This window comes from Rissa tridactyla, chromosome 4, assembly GCF_028500815.1.
Source record: "Rissa tridactyla isolate bRisTri1 chromosome 4, bRisTri1.patW.cur.20221130, whole genome shotgun sequence".
Classification (NCBI taxonomy): domain Eukaryota; kingdom Metazoa; phylum Chordata; class Aves; order Charadriiformes; family Laridae; genus Rissa; species Rissa tridactyla.
In genome coordinates this window covers 82925858-82946534 of record NC_071469.1, presented here as the reverse complement: position 1 = coordinate 82946534, position 20677 = coordinate 82925858, and the positions used below count along the sequence as shown (strand labels likewise).

At 37.5% G+C, this 20677-nt stretch overlaps 1 protein-coding gene across 1 annotated transcript in view; it reads left to right on the top strand.

Moving 5' to 3' along the window:
- RHPN2 (rhophilin Rho GTPase binding protein 2) overlaps positions 1-20677 on the top strand; it is a 31751-nt gene that overhangs the window by 7730 nt on the left and 3344 nt on the right. Inside the window, exons 2-14 of the mRNA XM_054198659.1 lie at positions 3244-3359; positions 6561-6689; positions 9616-9691; positions 10718-10795; positions 11503-11627; positions 12561-12727; positions 14746-14933; positions 16190-16346; positions 16816-16935; positions 17033-17227; positions 18010-18086; positions 18621-18767; positions 19652-19807. Coding sequence (XP_054054634.1) covers positions 3244-3359; positions 6561-6689; positions 9616-9691; positions 10718-10795; positions 11503-11627; positions 12561-12727; positions 14746-14933; positions 16190-16346; positions 16816-16935; positions 17033-17227; positions 18010-18086; positions 18621-18767; positions 19652-19807 — 1731 coding nt within the window. The remainder of the gene's footprint in view (positions 1-3243; positions 3360-6560; positions 6690-9615; positions 9692-10717; positions 10796-11502; positions 11628-12560; positions 12728-14745; positions 14934-16189; positions 16347-16815; positions 16936-17032; positions 17228-18009; positions 18087-18620; positions 18768-19651; positions 19808-20677) is intronic.

Below are 20677 nucleotides of genomic sequence, written 5' to 3'. Positions count from 1 at the left end.
TTCGTGCTTTACACAAGGGGGAATCTTCCCCAGATTGTGTATTCCCTTTTTCCACACACACACCCCCTCGCCCCAGTTATTGGTTATTTTCAGTGTCCTCCATGCAGTCATCTACCCACCAGTTTTCTGGCAGCCTGATTACAATAAAGAGTTTAAGCCTGCAAATGAACACAAACTATCTGAGTGGCCGCATCCCCTGTGCAGGAGATGTAAAAAGCAGCATTTTCCAACAGGTAAACCAAGAGTTTCTTACAGGCCTTGAGAAGTAAATGGGAGGTAGATGCCTGCAGCAGGTGAGCCTGTCCTGAAAACAGACTCCTCTATCTACAAGAAGCCTTTCATCAGGGAGACAAAAGTGCAGCCCTTCCAGGCATGCCAGCAGTGGTACGGATACTTCAGTCTGTCAGTGCCTTCTCCTCTCGGGCCCCAGGGCTGTTTTTGCATTAAAGCTTCATACAGAGATTAGTGGCTGGTCCTGAAATGCAGGGAAACATTTCTGCCATTTTTTCTCTTTGCACAGAGTTTAAGATCATTGTATTTTTGCACTCATCGTTTAATGGGAGCTTGTTTGATTTCTGGACTGGAGCTTGATCAAAGGTCCACTGAAATAAACACACCACTTTTTGGTGAGCTTCATGGGCTTGGGAATCGAGTAGTTGATCTTTCTGAAAACTTTCCCAGAAGTAGAGCTGTAAAGAAGTATTTGAATGATGTCATGAAACTTGTTTGGCTCACAGGAAGGGCAGGGTGTTCTGCAAAGAAGCTGCAGCTTTGTGGAGAAAATGAAGACAAGGGCAAGGCAAGGATATGATAGGAAGGACGCTTGGGCTAAGTGGTTGAGAAAGAAGTTGGAAGAAAGCATCACAGACCTATATGGGGATGTAAAGATGAAAGGCCCAAGATGAGAATCAAGTATTCAAACTGAATGCAGAAAGCAAGAGGAAATAATTGGCAAGGTTCAAATGAGATATGGCATGGATAGAAGGGAAGACTTGGAATACCAGTAGTAGAGAATTATACAACACAAAGTGAAGGAAAAGCAGAGTAGGAAAAACAGTGGCAGCCCAGAAGAAGAAAAAGGCTAAGAGCAGAAAGCAGCCGACCGTGTTGTACCTTTAAGTGTGCCTTGCTTATGTCCCTGTGTATAAATGTGTGGAAAGGAGCATTTGGTAGTTAAAGGACTACTTTTAATCTGAGATCAGTGAATGAATTTGCTACATGTGTGTGTCCTCCGGTAAAGAGTTCATCTTCTATGTATTGTGCTTGCTGCCAGTGCTTTCTCAACAAAGAGCATACACGCTGTGCACCCAAGTTTGGGGTTTCTGCTCTAATTGGTATTTCAATGCAGAAACATTTCTGCAATGACATGTTTTTTCAAGTTATCTGACAAATGGTGCTTCTGAAGATGTTTGCACAAGCTTCCTGTCATTTTACCTATTTACTATAAACTTTTCAAACTAGAGATTTGAAATTAACGATATTAGGCTATGTGCTTCCTCAGTTAACTAGTGTAATCTGGATTGATCAGCTCATTTCTCTATTGCCAGTTTGCTTTCACTTGCCAACCCAAATAAGAACTGAACTTCCAAGTAGATGGTTAGAACTTCGTGTTCTATTTAAATGCTTGTTTTTGTTGTGCTGGTATGTCATTGCCTGACCACTCATAATTAGAGCTTATTAAGAGATTTTTAAATGGTGTTGTATCAAACCCAATTTTTTCTAGTGAAAATCGAGAGGGAGAGGTCCAAAATAGTGCATAATTTAGCGTCTGGAATACTTGAGGGAAGATGTGTATCAGACAGATCTGGGCCTCCTGCTTGTGTAATGCACAATCCAGCAGGACCCTGATAAGCCTTGTAATGATGCCCAGCAGGGCCACTCAAAAGGGCATGCTTTACTTAAGGGTAATCCTTAAAAAAAGAGTGATCTTATTTGCTTCAGAATCAGTAATTAAGGCTGCAGGCATGTGGTGGTTGGCTATAAATGAGTATTGATATTCAAAAACATTTGATACTTTTAAGAAAAAGGGGGGGGGCAGAGGCAAAGAAGAAAAAAGTGGAAGTGAAACTTCTGACCTATTTTAAAAAGGTGTTAAGGTTGTGTTTCCCTTAAAAAAAAAAAAAAAAAAGACAAACATGCAGTCCTATTCATCTATAACAGTTTTAGCTTAACACTGCTCACCAGAATGCAGTGGCTCAGTCCTGCTCAAACACAGGTTGCAGTAGTTTGAATCTTGTGCTTGTGTAAGGTATGCATGTACACAGGAGCATTCTTGTGAATTCTGGATTTCATGCTTTACTTTTTAAGGGCTTAACTTTATGAGTATCTAAAGATATAATCATCATTTTACCCCGTCAAGTTCTATTATTCCATATCCCATCTCATATTATTCCATTTCTCATCTTACTTGATACTGAGCTATCAATATATAATCTTTGTTTGTCCAACAGGTAACAAGAAAAACAAATGGGCTGATAAATCATTGCATCTGGCACTGTGAACATATACAGCTGACATAACTTACAAAGCTTATTCACATTTCACATTTTTGGTGCAGTATGCAAGGGCGCTGTTGGGTTAGGGCAGGTTAGATTTAAAGATCTGAGAGCATTTCCTGGGTGTGAAGAAGAGCTGTGCAGATAAGCAGTATTGTGCCAAAAGTAAGTTTGAGATCTAAAGAGAGGAACTTGGGGAAGGAGGGACAGGAATTCTACTGGGGGTCTGAGCACCAGAAGGAAGAGCAGAGATCCTTAGAAAGGTTCTTAGAACTGTGAACGGTGGTGCCACCAAAGCCTGGTTTTGATAGGCTGCTTATATCCCAGTATGGAACTCTGATATTTTGCAAAGGTTCAGCAGAAGCTTTGATAGGAGTTACTGCCTTGCCAGATGCTGTTTTTATGAAACCCATAGAAACTTACTAACACCATCAAATTTGGTTGTAATTGGAAAATATCTTCAAAAGATTTCTAGAGGAGAACAGAGTGGCTCACACATGTATGTAACAAATATTAAACCAAATATTTTCTGCCTGGATTTTAATGTCAAATGCTTTGGTCATGGTGTCTCTTTTGCTTTTAAAGACCAAGTTTGAGAAAAGAAACACTGTCATTGATCACTGATGTCAATGTAATTAATTTGTATTCACACAAAACCCATACCATTAAAGTTAATTCAAATTCAGTGTTACTCCTTTTTCAGAGTCTCTTTCAACAGCAACAAAAACACTTGTTTCCTTTATTCTAGGGTTGTAATCCTCTTGCTGAGACTGGTCGAAGCAAACTGCAAAATCAAAGAGCTGTCCTAAACCAACAGATCTTAAGAGCAGTAAGAATGAGAGCAGGTGCTGAAAATCTTTTAAGGTATGTATCATAATTTCTTAGTTCTCTTGCCTGAGCAACAAAATGATTATTTTCTTAATTTTTTAAAAGTCTCTAAGCTATTACTTTTTTCCAGTCTGCCTAACAGCTCCCCTAACATGCTGCTGGATGCTTTGTCAATCTCCCTGGAGTTTTTTAATGCTGTAGCCCTACAGAGTTATTACCTGCTATAAAGTGCACTTTTGAAGCTGCTGTGTTGTAGCAAATTAGCTGAATGTTAGACTCCCTTATGTTGCTCAGTTGGATTAGCTTTATTGCTAGTGATGTTGGCAAGTGAACCTTGCTCAATATTGTAATGAGTCCTTTTTACACCTTAAAGCAAATAAAGGTATTGTCACTATGCGGTTGCCTTTTCCAAGATCCTTTAGATCTGTGCTCCACAGTGGAAAGGATTATCAGTTGCTGTATTTATTCCGTGTAGTAGTGTGACACAGGAGTAGCAGGGTAGTGCACATCTCATTTGAGCTGGGTTACGGTTGCCACCAAATTCTCCTACAGTTTGAGGTAACTGGAAGAGATTTTGCCCTTTATCTATTATATTTTGTCCACCAAATCTTTTCTAAGACACAGTTTCTTATGTGGCTGTCCCTATACGAATAGCCTAATGTTGACCCTGTCTTGAGGCTATTACTTCCTGTAATTAACTGCTTAGCAAACAGTCCTGTAACTTTCCAACAATCCATCATATCCACAGAACTGAAAATTTCCCGAGTACTCATCTGCAGTGATCTCCTGTAGTGTCTGTTTCTCTGCGACTGGAGGAACAAATGGGACTCTGAGAATATATAGTCAATATACTCCCCTTAGAGAAGTGAAAATGGTTGGATAAATTAATTTTTCTTAAATTTGCCATTAATTGCCCTTTGCCTGTCACCTGCCTTTATCTCCACTCTCGGCAAGAGAGGCGATAGGTACAAAGCTTATGTAGTTTTAGCCTCTGTGACTGTCTTCATTTTGCTTTGTTTTCTGGTAAATTACTTATGGAGTAAGACTTAGGGTCTTTTGCTATCTTTTGCATGGCATAGCAAAATTCTTATATCTGCTTTTGAAACTGAGCACTGTTAATTCAGTAAATGTTTCTGCATGCCAACTCAGGAGTGTTTTGGAAAGGCTAAAGAGACAAGTAATACCTAATGTGAACGCTGGTTACTCTAACATTCAACCTAAAGATGTCCTAAAGTTCAGCTCCTGATACCAGTATTAACTGCTGAAATACTGAAGTTGCTATTGACAAGCGTGGGAAGTAAGTCTATTTGAAGAATAGAGGATCAGACTTATTTCTAAGTTATTAAAAATCTAAAATGAATTTACACCTGTTAGACTATTGAAACTTTGTAGTTCCTTGAAAGAAGCATTTTTAAAAGTAACCTGACCACTACATAGTTCACGTGACTAGACATATTTACAGTCTCCTAAATAAGCTTTATGTTTTCAGATTCTATTTGCATGTCGTCATCTAAAATAAGCAAACCAATTGCTGTCTACAAGGAGCTTCCTGCAGTAGGACTTGAGAAAAAAAACTAGAAATGTGTGTTTCTTTACTTATGGCTGAATGTAAGCACTAGATTTGAAAAAAGTGATCCATATAGTGCAAAGACTTTTGTTCTTATAACTTCTGAACGTCACCCTCTCCTTTTTGTTGACTTTTGTTCTGGAAGTTCTGAGTCAAAAATGAATTCACAGTAGAGTTATGTGGATCTCAAGGATATTACGTTGCCCCTCTTGCTGTCTTTTGATGATTGTCCTTAAAGTATGTCTACACTGCAACAGCATGAAAAGGTAATCAAATTAACTCTAAATTGGCATGGATGTTGAGAGCAATATAGCCATATTGGAGAAGTTCACCTGGATGGACCATTGGGGTTTCTGAGAAAGATATTAGAATCCCCATTCTAGGATATTAGAATGCTGGGTTAGCATCAAAGCTCACCCGGTTATCTATGTGGTGCTGCCTTTAGCAAGGAAGATCCCCTCCACCCTGTAGTTGTGTCCAGTTTGGCTTATGTAGGGAGCAGATGTTAACGTTGCTTAATCTAAGCAATCTCAGGTATTCAGTACAGTACAGTATAGAAAATTCACAGATAACGCGTATTTATAATATGAAGTACAAGCTTAGAATTTTAGCCTTGGAATAACTAGTTCTTCACCAAGCTGCTACATAAAAGTGAGGGATTGTTCCGAGGGGAGACTAAATGTATGAGGGGGTTGTTAATAAATATTTATGAGGGTGAACCTTGCCTTACGATAAAGTTAAATGCAAAATGCTGCAAACTTAAAATAAGTTTGTATTGTCTAACAATTTGGACTGTCTACTGTCAGAGTACAATATCTTAAGCCTGGATATGGATCAAGGCCTTTTATCTTAAACTCATACCTGTGGTTATAGATAACAGTTTAAGCCTCTTGAAAACAGTAATACTGTATGGAGAATCAGGTTAGAAATAGTCATGCAATATTCCGAAATACACAGGTAAGAAATCACACAGAAATGCTCTGGGGGGGCTAAATACTAACATCCACTGTGCTAGCAGTTCGAAATATTGTCATGTAAATATATAAATGGTAAAGGAAACAAGCAAACAAAAAAAGCCTATTTGTATCCAACAAAATAAAATTATAGAGAAAACTGTATTGTATTAAAAAGAAATATCTTTCTATCTGTATATTTGGTTGTAAAACACTCTGTAGTAACAGTTTTATGGGAAAGTTGTTTTCTCTTATTCTTAGGATCCGAAGCCTCAACAGATCATTATTCAGTTTATAAAGTGGGGAAGTCTCTTTTGAAAAAATATCTCCTGACTCCCCCTGCCTTCACCCTCATATCTTCTTCTAGGAAAAGATCACATAATCCAAGAATAGGCAGTGATTCTGTTTAAGATGCTTTAGTTTTGTTCATTAATGTATCTGAAACTCAGCCTGACCCTTAATCACGTAAAAAAACTTAGCACAATAGCAAACCTTTTATGTGTCTGCATGCAGTTATCTGGAAGCTATCCCAGGCTCTCTCTTGACAGAAAAACCTAATAAATTCTGAAACATGAGGTCTTGTATTATCTCTTAAGGAGATTAAAAAAAAAAATAATCTTAAAAATGCTGAGAATGCTATAGCAAGGGAGTCAACCAAGCTTATGTAAAGAACCTTTTCTGTAGAATAAAAAAAATCATATGTGTCTCTTTCTGCAGAGCAACCACCAACAACAAAGTACGAGAGCAGGTACTACTGGAATTGAGTTTTGTAAACTCAGACCTGCAGATCTTAAAGGAGGAATTGGAAGGACTTAATATCTCAGTAGAAGTTTATCAAAATACAGAGTAAGTATAAAGCTAAGTTACTCAATTATTAACAGATTTTTTGTTTACCAGTGGAAACAAAATTGTTTCTAGGTGGATGTGAGTGCTGGACAATAATTACGTGAAAGAACAGAGAGCTTGATAGGAAGAGAACATATTTGATGGTAGATTTGTTGACTAAGGGTTAGTCTGTATGTTTGTCTTTCACTTGGGAAAGGTATGCACCACTAATCCTTAGAGTTCCTTTGTAGAGGAGAGTACTGAAAGAATTGAAAGATTTTGGGGCTTTACGGGGAAACACGTGGCACCTAGCAGAATTTCTAGTACTAAAATGGCTAATTGGTTCAGTGCGTTCTGGAGTGAGCAAACCTACTGATATCTGGTCTAAAACGCAGTGTGTACAACAGTCCTCTCTTTACCTGGAGAGGTCCAACACTGATTTGGAGCTCAGAGCAGACTCAAGGTAATCTTTAAGGCGTGCACTTCAGTGACAGAAATCCATAAATTAGCTGGCTAAACCAGAGAAATATTTAGTAGATGAAGTTGGAGTTGTTCCAAGGTATTTTTCCAACTTCAAAAAGCACACTAAACTTCAAATTCCAATGGATTCCTCAAAGATGAAACAAAGAGTTACTCATTGCCTGAATACTGCAATGATCGTCTTCTGCTTCTAAAACTAAACGTTTACTATTTGATTAATATTAGCAGCTCAAGACACAAATTGAAGCACTTCATACGAGGGAGGTATAAATTTGTGTCCCTCTTAGCACTATTCTTAGTTAGGTGTTAACTTCTAGGTGGACTACAAGGAATTCTTCATGTATAAGACTAAGCACATTTCCAGTGGGGTTTCTTTCAACTGAATGCTGACCTGATGCAAAATATCTATGTTTCATTTTTCTCAAAGAGAAACTTGTGCTAAAGTTCCTGCCCTCCACTCCCATGTCAAACTTTGACAACTATTTGATGTGAAAATGTTTTTCATTCAAGGTTTTACCAGTCTTCATAGATGCATGTGAGCATAGAGAGCAGTATGGAAGCTATGGCTGTGGGAATGAGAGCAAGACTCTAGAAGTACTGTTCCTTCTTCTAGCTAAAGAATATTGGAAATATTTGGATTCTCAATGAAGGGTGAAGCAGTAGGTCAGGCCCCAAGCCAGGTAGAAGCCTTGTGGCTGGTCAGTAGTATGCTTTTTATTTTCTCCTGATCCTATTTCCCAGTCTGTTTTGAATGGTGTTTTACCTTTCTGATGCTGTTCATTCTAAACTCTAAATGCTTCTTATGTTCCATCAGCTAAAATAACTTACTCCCTCTGTAACTGCTCTCCAGCCTCTTATAGCAAATAGCTGTTAATAGTTGCTCTCTGAATCTATTGTGCACGTAGTCATCAGCATGCGGTCACATCCACATTGCTGGGTTAGCCGGTATTGTGTTACACCAGCCTGGAGGGTTAGCCCTCCCAGTACTTGCACATATCTCAGCTGGATTGAGAACCATGGCGCTATTTCTGCTCAGTTCTGGAAATACAGGATCCCCTCCCTAACTGTTCAATGCCCCCGTGATGTTGACTCCATGGGTGTGGCACCTTAGAAACTTAAAAAATAGAAATTCCGTTCCTTTGAATGACAAATGCTGGTGTCTACAGGGACTGTGGGTGGTACTAGAATTCATTAGATCAGTAAATTAGGATTTCTTTCCTGTGTGTCTCACTTCCTTTTGGGGAGAAAGTCTTGATAAAATCTTTTGTAAAAGTGTTGTGATTTCTTCTAAAAGCCTCGTCAGAAATCAGATCATTTGCACTACCTGCAGTGGTGTTTTGGCTCTGTATCCTGGAAGCCCTTTTCATGCTAGCAGAGACATTTTCTGGATCGTGACAGTTTAAGGACTCTTCCTCCGCTGAGGAAGCTGCACTCCTACTCCCACCTTCCCAAGATGGAATTTTCACCAGTAAGAAAGTGATTTTGCTGGCTTTGCTGATAAGACCATAAATGAATCACACCTTGGGATTTTGTAGTTGGTAATGGAACGCTCTAAACAATGATTAGACGGTCAATCAGTTGTTTTCAGGAAAAAGGAAAATATCAGATAAACCTTATAACTGCCCGATACTGATCTGTTAAATACACTCAACAAACTATGTGTCTGGAAGCAATTCTGATCTTTCTAATTGTATAATATTCTTAGTGGAAGAGCAATATATGTAGTTTTTGAGGAATAAATGGTGCTCTTTAATTCATAATTCATAATAGTCTTATTAGCTAGTGTGATCTGGGTTTAAGTCCATGATACAGATGTGTATTCTCTCGAGGATCAGATTTTTTTAAGGCGCAATCCTTATCCATATTGCCCTTTGATATCTTAGAGGCTGACTTTTTTAGAGGTTAACACCTAGCATTGTCTACAAACTACATAGTTCTCAGACTTCCTACTCTTAGACCTTTCATTGTTAAAGTTGGTATGCTTTGGCCCTGCTTTTTCCCATGTTAGACACACATCACTTCTACATAGGAAACCATTGGTAGCATCTAAAATACTGGTGATAACTATTGATAATACCATAACTCTTACTGTGACACATCTCCTAGCAGCTGTGAAGCGGTTTTCTGTCCACAGAACTTGTGCAGGTGTATAAAAGTTGAGGTAAATTGCAGTAAGCCAACCTTTGAGAATCTCCTTTCCTTTCCTTGAAGGAAAAATAGGCTGAAGTGAAAAGAAAAAAACAAAAAAAAAGCACAGGTAAGTAGCTTTCCTCGCTCTCTTCTTGAGGAGTCACAGGCCATTAAGCACACTTTCTTGGGCAGAAAGGAACTGCTATAAACTATGTACCTTTTACGTGAACACCCATCAGCATACTAACTTTCTGTTATCAAGTGAAACAAACGTAATTATCAATAGACAAACAGAAAACAAATATTTCTGAATCTTTTTGTGTTTTTCTTTCCATAGAGAGACTTTCAGCATTCCCTTGGTACCTCTTGGCCTGAAGGAAACCAAAGAGGTAGACTTTACACTCCCTCTCAAGGTAAATTTCAGAGACACATTTCAAAATGAAAATAGTTAACAGAAATAACTTCCATTTCAGATTTGTTTAAAAAAGCAGAAGTACTTTATGTACAAATTATTATTTGTTTCATTTGCCCTAAAACTGAGATTACAATGTGTTAAAAATTAACCACCAATTATTTGGATCGCTGCTTATATTTAACTAGGACAAGGAGTCAGAAGATGTTACAAGATATCCCTCTTTGGAGACAGTAGAGTGAAACCACAGAGAATAAAAATTCCTTCTACAGTTTTTGGTTCCAATAAGACTATTGATTACTACTTATTGTGTAAGGAAGTAGTAATGAAGGTTTTACTCAGCATAATGCAGTGATGCTCCACCTTGCACTATCCAGGCTAGCCCAGCTGGGAAGCAGCGTTGCAGTGTTAACACTGCTTGTTTGTTGGCTAATGTGCTTTGCTGGCTATTTGAGCCACCTTCTGTATTTTTTGGACTACTGTGTATTGTGCAATCTAGATTTATCTCATGATAAATCTTACATCACCGTAGCATTTGTCTCTGCTTTTACTTCTGAAGGTTAATCTCCATGGACAGATTATGGTACCACTTTATGCCATTGCCGCTTTGTTAATTTAAGTGGAATTGTCCTAATATAGTTTAGGACTGCCAAGAATTTGGCAGTCTCTTTCTGTTAACAAGTTTTTATGGTCACTGGATTCCCTTGTTCTTTTAGCTAACAGGGTTCATTTGTCCCTTTCAAAACCACTAAGTGTTCTTGTTTTAAAACCCAATGGAGTTGATGTAATAGGCATTTGGTTCCTTTGCACCAGACTGAAATTTCTTGTCTCGGATATAGAATCAAATTATTATTTCTATTGTCTTTTTCTAGTCTCTTTGCTATATGTTACTGTACTATTGACTGGAAGGGAGTAGACGCTATGCAAATCACTACCAAATCAATCTTGTACTTCTTTGCAACTGCAGAAAAAAATGAATAGTTTAGGTTAATTTTAGATATTCCAATTTTTTACCTTTTTTTTTTAGGATTTTATTCTGGAACATTATAGTGAAGACAGTTCTGAGTATGAAGATGAAATAGCAGATCTCATGGATCTGAGACAAGTAAGTTCAAGTATGGCATGCCATGAGGTGTTTTAATCTACAATTGTAAATAATAACATTTGTATGGAATCAGAATATGCCATTATTACTTATAACTTACCATATTCTAATTGACTTAATTTCTGAGATACGGAACATTAATCTCCATTGTCCAAGAGCTTTACAATCTGAGTAAAGAACAAGTGAAGAAAAGGATGAAGTATGCAAAGTGATTGAGCTATTGACAGAACTTTGTAAATCCTGTAAATATAAGATTTACTTTAAAGTATTTTAAATTTAGCAGGAAGAGTGTTGAAGTCAATTAATCCAGCAAAATATTGTAGTAGAATGGTGGTTATTTCTAACTATTGTTTGTTTCTTGTATTATACTAGAAACACAAACTTTGTTTGTAGCTGTCATAAAATACCAACAATCTTTATTTAATTAGCTCTGAGACTTGCCAGACAGATCCCTTTTGCTTCCTTAATTAACTCTGAGACTTGCCAAACAGATCCTTTTTGCTTCCTTAAAGGTTGTGTACTACTTCTGTGCAGCTGAAAAACTCTTATTTGGAATGCATCCATATGGCCTTAAGTTTACTATTCCCAGATTCCACACATTTCTGTGATATGTAGAAGTCCAAAGGAAGCAGAGCTTTGTCCTTGGTGTTTCAGTATTCATCCTGTAACAGCAGAATACGCTTCATTTTAATCTGTTTTATTTTAAGGCCTGCCGCACTCCTAGCCGAGATGAAGCTGGCATTGAGATGTTGATAAGCTATTTCCTTCAACTTGGTTATGTAGAAAACAGATTTTTCCCACCCACCAGGCACATGGGAGTCTTATTTACATGGTAAGTGTGTAGTTCATGTTTGTCTTTTGTCTTTTTTTTTTTTTTAACACTGTTAATCATTAACTGCCTTCTGTTTAAATTGAGCATGTCAGTGTGCTTCCCCCCCCACTCCCTGCAGTGTGTTGTTAATTACTTTTTTTTTTTTTTTAGTGTTAAGAGTAAACCTGAATACAATACACCTTTTTCATGCTTAGAGTGAAGCCATTGGGTAGATTATGACTTGGGCTACAGGTTAGCACAGGGGAAAAAAAGAGAAAATAATCTTAATTTTGGATACCTGCAGATGTTTCCTGGACTCTGAACTTTAGTGCATGAAGCAGATGGGGAATGGGTCAGACCTTAATTCCCCTCCTTCAATTTGTTAAGAGGAGGATTTGGGCCAGAAGAGAGGAGGAGCAACTTAATTTATTATAGCAGATTTTTTATTACATCTGTGAGCAAAGTTTGACTCTGAATTCAGAGTTTTTGTGATGAAAAAAGATGACTACCAAGCAGCCAAGAGGAACTGTTAAATTTCTAGTCATAACTGCAAGAAGAAACTTAAAAATACAAGCTATAGAGGATCTGACCATGCTAATAGCTGATCTTTGGCAACAACTAAGTACGAGAACATAACAGCACATATGGATACTGCCCCAGTATACTCCCAGCCTCTGATGTTTTATAGGCTCTTTTGAATTAGATATACCATGCTCATGGAGGCACCACTGTAAAACCTGCTGAAAACTAAGCCTCAAATAAAGCTGTTCTCTGGCTTGCAGCATTTAGATTGTCCTCACAGTATATAATGGTGTTTCTGTTCACCCTCATTTTCTCTGTAGCAGTACAATTATTAAGAATTCCACTGCTTTTTTTGAAAAACAGATTGAAAGTAACTGTTATTTCAATGGATTCTGCTAATATTAACACTTCTTCTAATACTTGTTTCCCAAGGTATGATTCCTTCACAGGTGTCCCAGTGTGTCAGCAGAATCTGTTGCTTGAAAAAGCTAGTATTTTATTCAACATTGGAGCCCTCTACACTCAGATTGGAACAAGATGCAATCGTCAGACCCAGGCCGGACTTGAAAATGCTGTTGATGCTTTTCAGAGAGCTGCAGGTACAAATTTAAAAATATTGAAAAGGTCTTTATGCAGATATTCCTGATCTCATCCTGACATCCTGCAGACTTCTGCATATCCCACTGACTTCGTTACACAAAAAAAAGAGGAATAGGGAAATTCAAGAAGCCTAGTGAAGACCTGAGATGAAGCTTTAATTCAAAACCTGGAACTGTAGTCTGAACATGCAGATAAAGACAGTGAATACTGCGGTTAATGATTAATGAACTGCAGTTCAAAGGTCTGAGTAATAGCCCTAATGTTAACTCTGTTAATTTTTTCCTTCACCAACATAGCCGCTTTTACCTCAGTAATATTACATTGGTGTAAAATCTGTACGAGAAAGAATTTAAAGGGTCATAAAGGGCTTAAACCCTAGTTTTCTGTATGGACTCTTCAAAAATTAATCTTACTGTGTTCTCTGGTGAAATTAGCAATTCATTGGAAGTTGACTACATATTTTCCATAGATTCCAAAGGCAAACAGGTTAAAATACTGTATCAATCTCTGTCCCAAGAGAAGAAAAATACAAATTTTAACAAAGGGAATCATATCCCCTGAATTAACATGTTAGAGAAGCTTTTGTTTTGTTTTTTTCCAAGTAGATTTTCTAATTTTTTGTAAATGTCATGTGCTACATGTAATACTTAAAGACATGACCTACGTAATTAATATGTACTGTAAGATTTATTTTTGCACTAACAATCTGTGGCTATTCATTTCCATTGTATGGGTGGCTTTATCAGCTACAAACTGTGGGCCACAGAGTTGGATTGTCATAAAACCCCCTTTTGAATATACAGCTATCACCAAAACTTGATCATATTTCTTCATGCATTTATTAAATAAATTGTTTTTCGACCTTTGTATTTCATCTAAAAGAAACTTCAATACTTTAAAAATTTCTCCATTTTGCTGCTGCTCCTTCCATTTTGCAAATAAAAAAATTACCGCTTTTCACTTCAACTTATTTGCAGAACAGAATTAATTCATAAATTGAAATGCATCATTTGCTACCCCAGTACCTTTGCAGGGCCCCAAAGGCACTGCATCAGGACTTGGGGTGTGCCTGGCCAGGTTGGGGTTGGGTTTTTTGGTGCAAGAAGGCAGATATGGCCATAATTGAACTTTGTGTAAGGACATATTAACAAGTTAAGACACAAGTTGTAACACAGAAAAGGAAACATCTCAGAAACCAGCAGTAGGAAAATACAGCACAACATGGCCAGAACCGAACGTAGTGGCAAGAAGTAAGATTACAGAAGCTGGGACACTTAAAAAGCAGAGGTCTTATCGTTACACTTTTGTAGTATTATCAGCAATTAGCAGGCTAGTAGAACTCACTAAACGAGTTGGATGACGTGCATGCTGAACGTTATGCTTCCATCCGTGAAACTGTTACTTAATATTTACACTACAGTTAGTGTTTGTTTTTAATTTGATAAATTATAAAAACGATTAATGTGTTGGTGGAAAAAACGTCTAAAGCAGGATCTAATTTTACACTATTAAATAGACTGTTCTAGTTTACTTACAGGGATAGAACTGAGCTTTCATTGGGACACAGTGCGTTTAGCAGCATCTGAAAAAAAAATTTCATAATTAATTAAGTTTATAGGTTTGTGTTTTTTCCTTCCATCCAAGGTTTCTACTGTCACCTCCTTATAGCTGTGTAAATTTCTTTTTTTCTCTCGTTCTGTGTATAAGCCCGAGCCTACCACTCCCTTATACAAGTCACATTCAGTTCAACACAGCTCTATGGTCAATCACAAGAACTGTTATAAGCAAATCTGAAGGTATTGCCCTCAAAACTTACAGCTCCTGTTGCTTCTCTGAGTTGTAATTTTGAGAACTGTGCAAAGCAAAACCTGTAGGTCAGTTTAATTTCACGTGTACGAAGAATCCCTTCATATTGCTGTAGAGTATGCTTTCAGTCTGAATGATTATGCTACACGCTAGAATTAAGTTCACTTGTTTCCCTCTCTGTAATGCTGACAAAAACATTTTGTAATTTCAGGAGTCCTAAGCTACCTAAAGGAGACCTTTACTCACACACCAAGTTATGATATGAGCCCAGCTATGCTGAACGTACTGGTAAAAATGATGCTTGCACAAGCTCAAGAGTGTGTTTTTGAGCAGATTGGTCTTCCTGGAATACGCAATGAGTTTTTCACACTAGTGAAAATGACACAGGAAGTTGCCAAGGTAAAATATGATACTTAAAATTTAGTATTTGATGATTAAAATTAGTAACCTATGTTACTAGGTTACTATGTTATTAAGGGAATTTATTAAACCTAAATGTTAACAACCATTACTGAAAATCAAAAATAACAAGGGACAGCTCACAAGCTACAATGAGAATCACAACCTTTCAGAAGATTAAAACACAAATAGGTGCAATTTAAATATCATTAGTTTAGAACTGTAATGATTTTTTTTTTAATTCATAAAATTTACTAGAAAAATGCTGGAACACTTGGGCAGTGAACTTGCTGAAGTTTTTTTTACAAGCTATTGATCATATTGCTTTTTCAAACAGTACAGATCGTGTCCACAGAACAACATACAAGGGGACAGGGTCGTTTGTGTAGTTCTCGGTTAGAACCTAAAAAGCTTAAGTCCAAAAGAATAACTAAATTGTAACTGGGGGAGGACTCTGATGAGCAGAGCCAGATTGGTAGCTGCAGAGCTGTCTTGGGACTTGCCTGAAAAACGGGGACACAGGCTGTGCCCCAGAAGGTTGTGTTCGTACTTGATTGAGGTTGCTGACATCAAAAATGGGGTATGCCAAGAAGATATGAATATGCTTTCTGAGCCATTGCAGAGTAGGAGATACATAAAATTGGTTCCATGCTAGATAAATGGGCAAAGCCTTTCCTGCCAGTCCTGTAAAGCCACCCTGACTTACCTGTAGGATTGATCAGCTGCAGGGGAAAGATTTTAGATTCTGTCAGGTGGAGTAGTTTGATCTATTAAAGCAACATTCACTGCTTGAAAAGCTATTTTATTTCCTCTCCATAAAGGACAGTAGCACAGTTTTAAATAGACCACACGAACTTAAGGGTAGATATGACTCCACAGTTTCAGAAGCGAAGCACAAACCTCTGTATAAGTAATATGCTTCACCCTTTTTCATAGCTGAATTAACCCAATAAGATGTATTTGAAATTTTAAAATTGTTTATTATAAGGTGTTTTAATTGAACTCTGAAGCCATATAGATTGACTGACTTAGTCCATCTGTTCTTGTACAAAATTGATTTACTTTTCTTGTAAGGGAAAAATCAGAGATGGAATTTCAAATTGTCTCAAAACTTATTTCCAACCCTTTCTAACCATTTTTTTCCCCTCTGATGTGATGCATGTGAAATTATCTTAAGGCTGAATATAATATCCCTTACTTGAGCTCCTAATAACTAATGTTAAATTCTCATACTTCAATTCTGTGCTTTATTTTAGGTGGGAGAGGTTTACATGCTGGTTAACACTGCAATGAATCAGGAACCAGTGAAAGAGAATATTCCCTATTCCTGGTCTAAACTGGCACAAATAAAGTCAGACCATTACAAAGCTCTGGCACATTACTTCATTGCCACCATTCTGTGTGACCATGAATGTAAGAATCATACATTTTCTACTTATTCATATAAATAACAATAATAAACACATAAACAGGTATAATCTGGTCTATGAATAAGACTAGGAGCCAGGGACTTTGAAGTTCAATACTTGTTAATTTGTGGCCATTTTCCTGTTCAGATGTGAGGCCGTGCTTTTTTTGTCCTTTACAGAAGAATGTGAATGTTCAGTAAACGAACTTTGCAGAAACAAAAGAAATATTACATCTGTTATATGCTACTAAATTGTTTAATTCTTGTAAATATATTCTGGCATATGAGTATTAATTGCATACTGCAGATGATAAAATTGATAGGAGTCCTAAAAACGTGAAATTCCCATCGATATACATGTGTGAAAATATTTGACTGCATATAGAGAGAAGGTACACAACAATACACCTAAAGGAACAGGGCACCAAGAAATGTCTAATGGTTAATGTTCTGTATCTGTATTCTGTATTATAGTGCAGTCCGGTGATGATGAAGATCAGCAGGAGAAAGCCTTGTCCCAGTTGTATGACTACATGCCTGAAGGACTGATGGTTCTCACTGTTTTAAAGGACAAAGTTCAGAGAAAACAGCTAGGTACCTATGAGTTTTACCCAGCTACTAGATACAATTTGAAAATTACCTTGTATTTATTGTCTGTGGGGGACGACCAATAGTTCCTAATGTCTTTCAGGGAAGGCACATTTACGCAAAGCCATTGTTTACCATGAAGAAGCCCTAAGAGTCTGTGGTCTGTGCAAGAAGCTTCGAAACATTGATGTTCTTCAGGAGGTTCTGACAGCCGCACATAAGCGCTCACTTCTGAAATATGCTCAACAAGAGACGGAAGATGACTTCCTCAGTCTAATCCAGGCTCCAGATATCCTTCGTAAGTATACACAGCTAGAAACAAAGGGTATCTAACCATACATGCATATGGGGATATGCCTTTATTTTAGATATATATATCATATGCATCCATAATATAAATAATGTACAAGTTATATACTGTACATTCGAGTTCAGATTCCTTACAGGTTTCCTCCATCACAGATAAATGAATTTTGTTACGGCTACTTTACAGTGTTTCTGGCCACATCATTTTCTGGGGTAGATAACAATGGTTATTATTTAGAATTCAGCTTTTTTTGGAGACTATCTTATGAGCTAGAAAAAATAGGGAAACTTTAAAAGCTAACATCATACGGGGGAAAACTAACAACTGTTTCTTGTAGCACAACTGTAGCACAATTCTTATACATTACTCTTATACTATATACTATAACTCTAAGTTGTTAACTCAGTTTGACTGGTATTGCTTCTTCCTACCTTAGTCCAGCACATCCAACTCTTTCCTCTTTGGAAGCAGCGGGAAAGAATGTGCGCTGGTTTTAAATATTTCTCAAAGAAAAATAAATTAAAGAGGAGAATAGCATAGTTTTCTTTGGATGGATTGTTTTAAGTTTTCTGTCTTGGTACTGTGAGCTCTGAAAATATTTTTAAGGTTATTCAGATACGCCTTACAAATTTCCACAAAAATGAGGTAATTTCCACAGCCTGGTAAGAATTTAGGAGAAATTTCTGTCTAGCTTGAAATGCAAGAAAAATAAATTTGTATGTCTTTTAACTAATACTTGAGAGAAAATTAATTTGTTTTTCTTTTTGTTTTAGCTAAAACGGAGCATAAAATAGAAACAATTGCTCCCCAGTTTTCCAAGGTGAAAGTTAAAGATTTCTTTCACAGGCTGGTACGTAACATGCTAATGCTGACCAACTGCTGTCACTTTGCTAGCACGTATAAACTCACTCCAGGGTGAGGGATGTGTGCAGAATGTGTAACGTTGCATGCAACAAAGCCAGTCCTTCAGGTGGCTCTGTGTGTAACAGTGGGCAAAGGAACTGGGAGTTGCGGTTAGGATCGGAATATGCGATGTTTCATGAATCAATTTATCTCCTCCAAAATGGAGTAATATAGAACCTTAGAGCATGCTGCAGCCAAAATATTCTGCACACCTTAACAGATCTCAGAACAGCTTGGCAGCATCTGCTCTCATTGCACTCTGAAGCATCAGCTGAACAGTCACGAAATAGGGCTGAGCACTTCAGGGGACATCTTAAACTCCTGGGATAAATCTCATGGTTCCATTTCAACGGAAGTAGCTGGAATTTAACCTAAAACCTGCATAAAATGAGCTTCAAGCATTATAACTTAAAAAAAAACAGAAGTGCTTATTTACGAATGACAGTAAGCCATGATGTGCCTGCTGCTATGTTACCTCCAGGGCCCACTGACAGTGTTCTCGGCCAAGCAGAGGTGGACGGCTCCACGTACCATTCACATCCACCATGAAGCAGGAGAGCTAGGATTCAGTCTTAAAGGAGGTTCACCAGTACAGATTTATTGTCTTGATCCAGCTTGTTCTGCAGCAGTAAGTACATTGGTGCAATATTAACAATTTATCTCCAGATTCTAGCATTGCAATCTTTTAAATGTAACTTTAGCTTGTTCATACTGGTGTACGGAGTATTTATTGAGTTCTACCATATGTCAGTGTAGTCAATTCATATAATCTCAATGCATTTTCAATGTTATATACACCTTAGATGTTAGAGTACCCATATCCCTGACATCGCATTAAACTAAGAATTGATTTCTTCCTCTCTCTATGCTTAACAGATAAAAAGTACCAAATAATAAAAGCAAATGTTATTCCCCATCTAACTCAAGAAGTTAGAAGGGATAAAGGCTTTAGAAAGTAGCAACAACAGTAAGGATGAGGATCTGGAAGGGAAGGCAAGGAGGTAGGTAGCATGTGCCCAAGGAAAAAGAGGGGAAAGAACATACTATCAGCTTCTAATATGTTGTTCTTTTGGGGGAAAAAAACCAAAGGGATAAAGAAGCATGCTGTGATGAGCACAGTTTAGCTATAGGAAAGGCAGAAGCAACCACAGAAGTATGAATTAAAATACAGAATAAATAGAAGTAAAAACTGGAGAAAATACCTCCTGGGTGATGATAAGGTAACAAAAAACAGATTTCACTTACTTTAGGAGATATGTGAAAAAGACATAAAAACAGCCAACATTTCAGTATGCCAGAATCACATTTATTAACGGTAACTCGAATACTAATTTATGTACTGGAAAACGTTGGATGTTTCTATGTTATATATATACTTTGTTCCACATGTCTGGCTAGACAATGGTTTTACAGCATCTAAGAGGGAAAAGCCTTTAGGGCAGATACCGTATGATGACAAAACATTTTATACTCTTTATAATTCCAAATAACCTGTGCACAATTTTTTGACAGTCGATGGGCCTAAAAGAAGGTGACTACATTGTTTCAGTTGGTGGGGTGGATTGCAAGTGGCTTGGAGTGAATGAGGTGCTGGAAAAATTCAAAAGCGTGGGAGAACAGCCCATTGAGGTTGAGGTGATCAGTTGCCAGGATACAGCGGCATCTATGGTATGTAATGAGGCAAATATGTTTTGCAGGTTGGCTATGTGAGAGTTTTTTCACTTCTCTGGCTTCCGTTCCTGATTAATGTTTACTTTCACGTAGTTAGATACCCCACTCTACCAGTGAATACATAAAGCATTCAGACCTGTGTTCAGTTTTAAGCAGTCTGTTTAAATCATTGTGCCTTAGCAAGCTAAAGTACAGTCTGTGCATAAGAATGGTTGGGTGATAGGGTTTTTTGTAGTGGAGCTACTTAGATTAATTGCATTATAAGTTCCGGGGCATATTTTATTTTCCCCTAACTTGTCCCAGAGGATGAAAACATTACCCTGTTCAGCACTGGAAAAGCCACAATGAAACAACAGTGGAATGAAACAGAACACCCAAGACTACATAGTTATTTTCTATGCACTGTTAACATAAATGGTCCTGACTTTTATATTAATATAAGTATTCTTTATTTTGGTGGACTTTAACTGTCTAGTCAGATACTAAGCCGCTGTAGAAGCTTTAGACCAAGGAAAAATGATCACAAGATTAAAAAATCTTAAGCTCTAAAAAACTTACTTGTAGTGTGAGAGAACATGTAGTTCAGCTAAACCCACTGCTTCATGCTTCTAACATTCCCTGGCAAGCTTAGGCACTGGAGTATTGTTCCCTTAGAAGTGATCAAAGTGCTCTTACTGCTTTTAAAACAAGGTTTTCTTGTTTTAAGAAGTTGATTTTTCCTTATTGAAAATAAGGAATTGCACTTGCCATTCCAAGCTGCTACTGGAAACAAAAGACTAAAATATAATTGAATTGCTTCAGGGTACAGCTAAGACAAGACAGAGAAGGCTGACAAGACATTCCCAAAAGAATGTCCGACAGTAACTC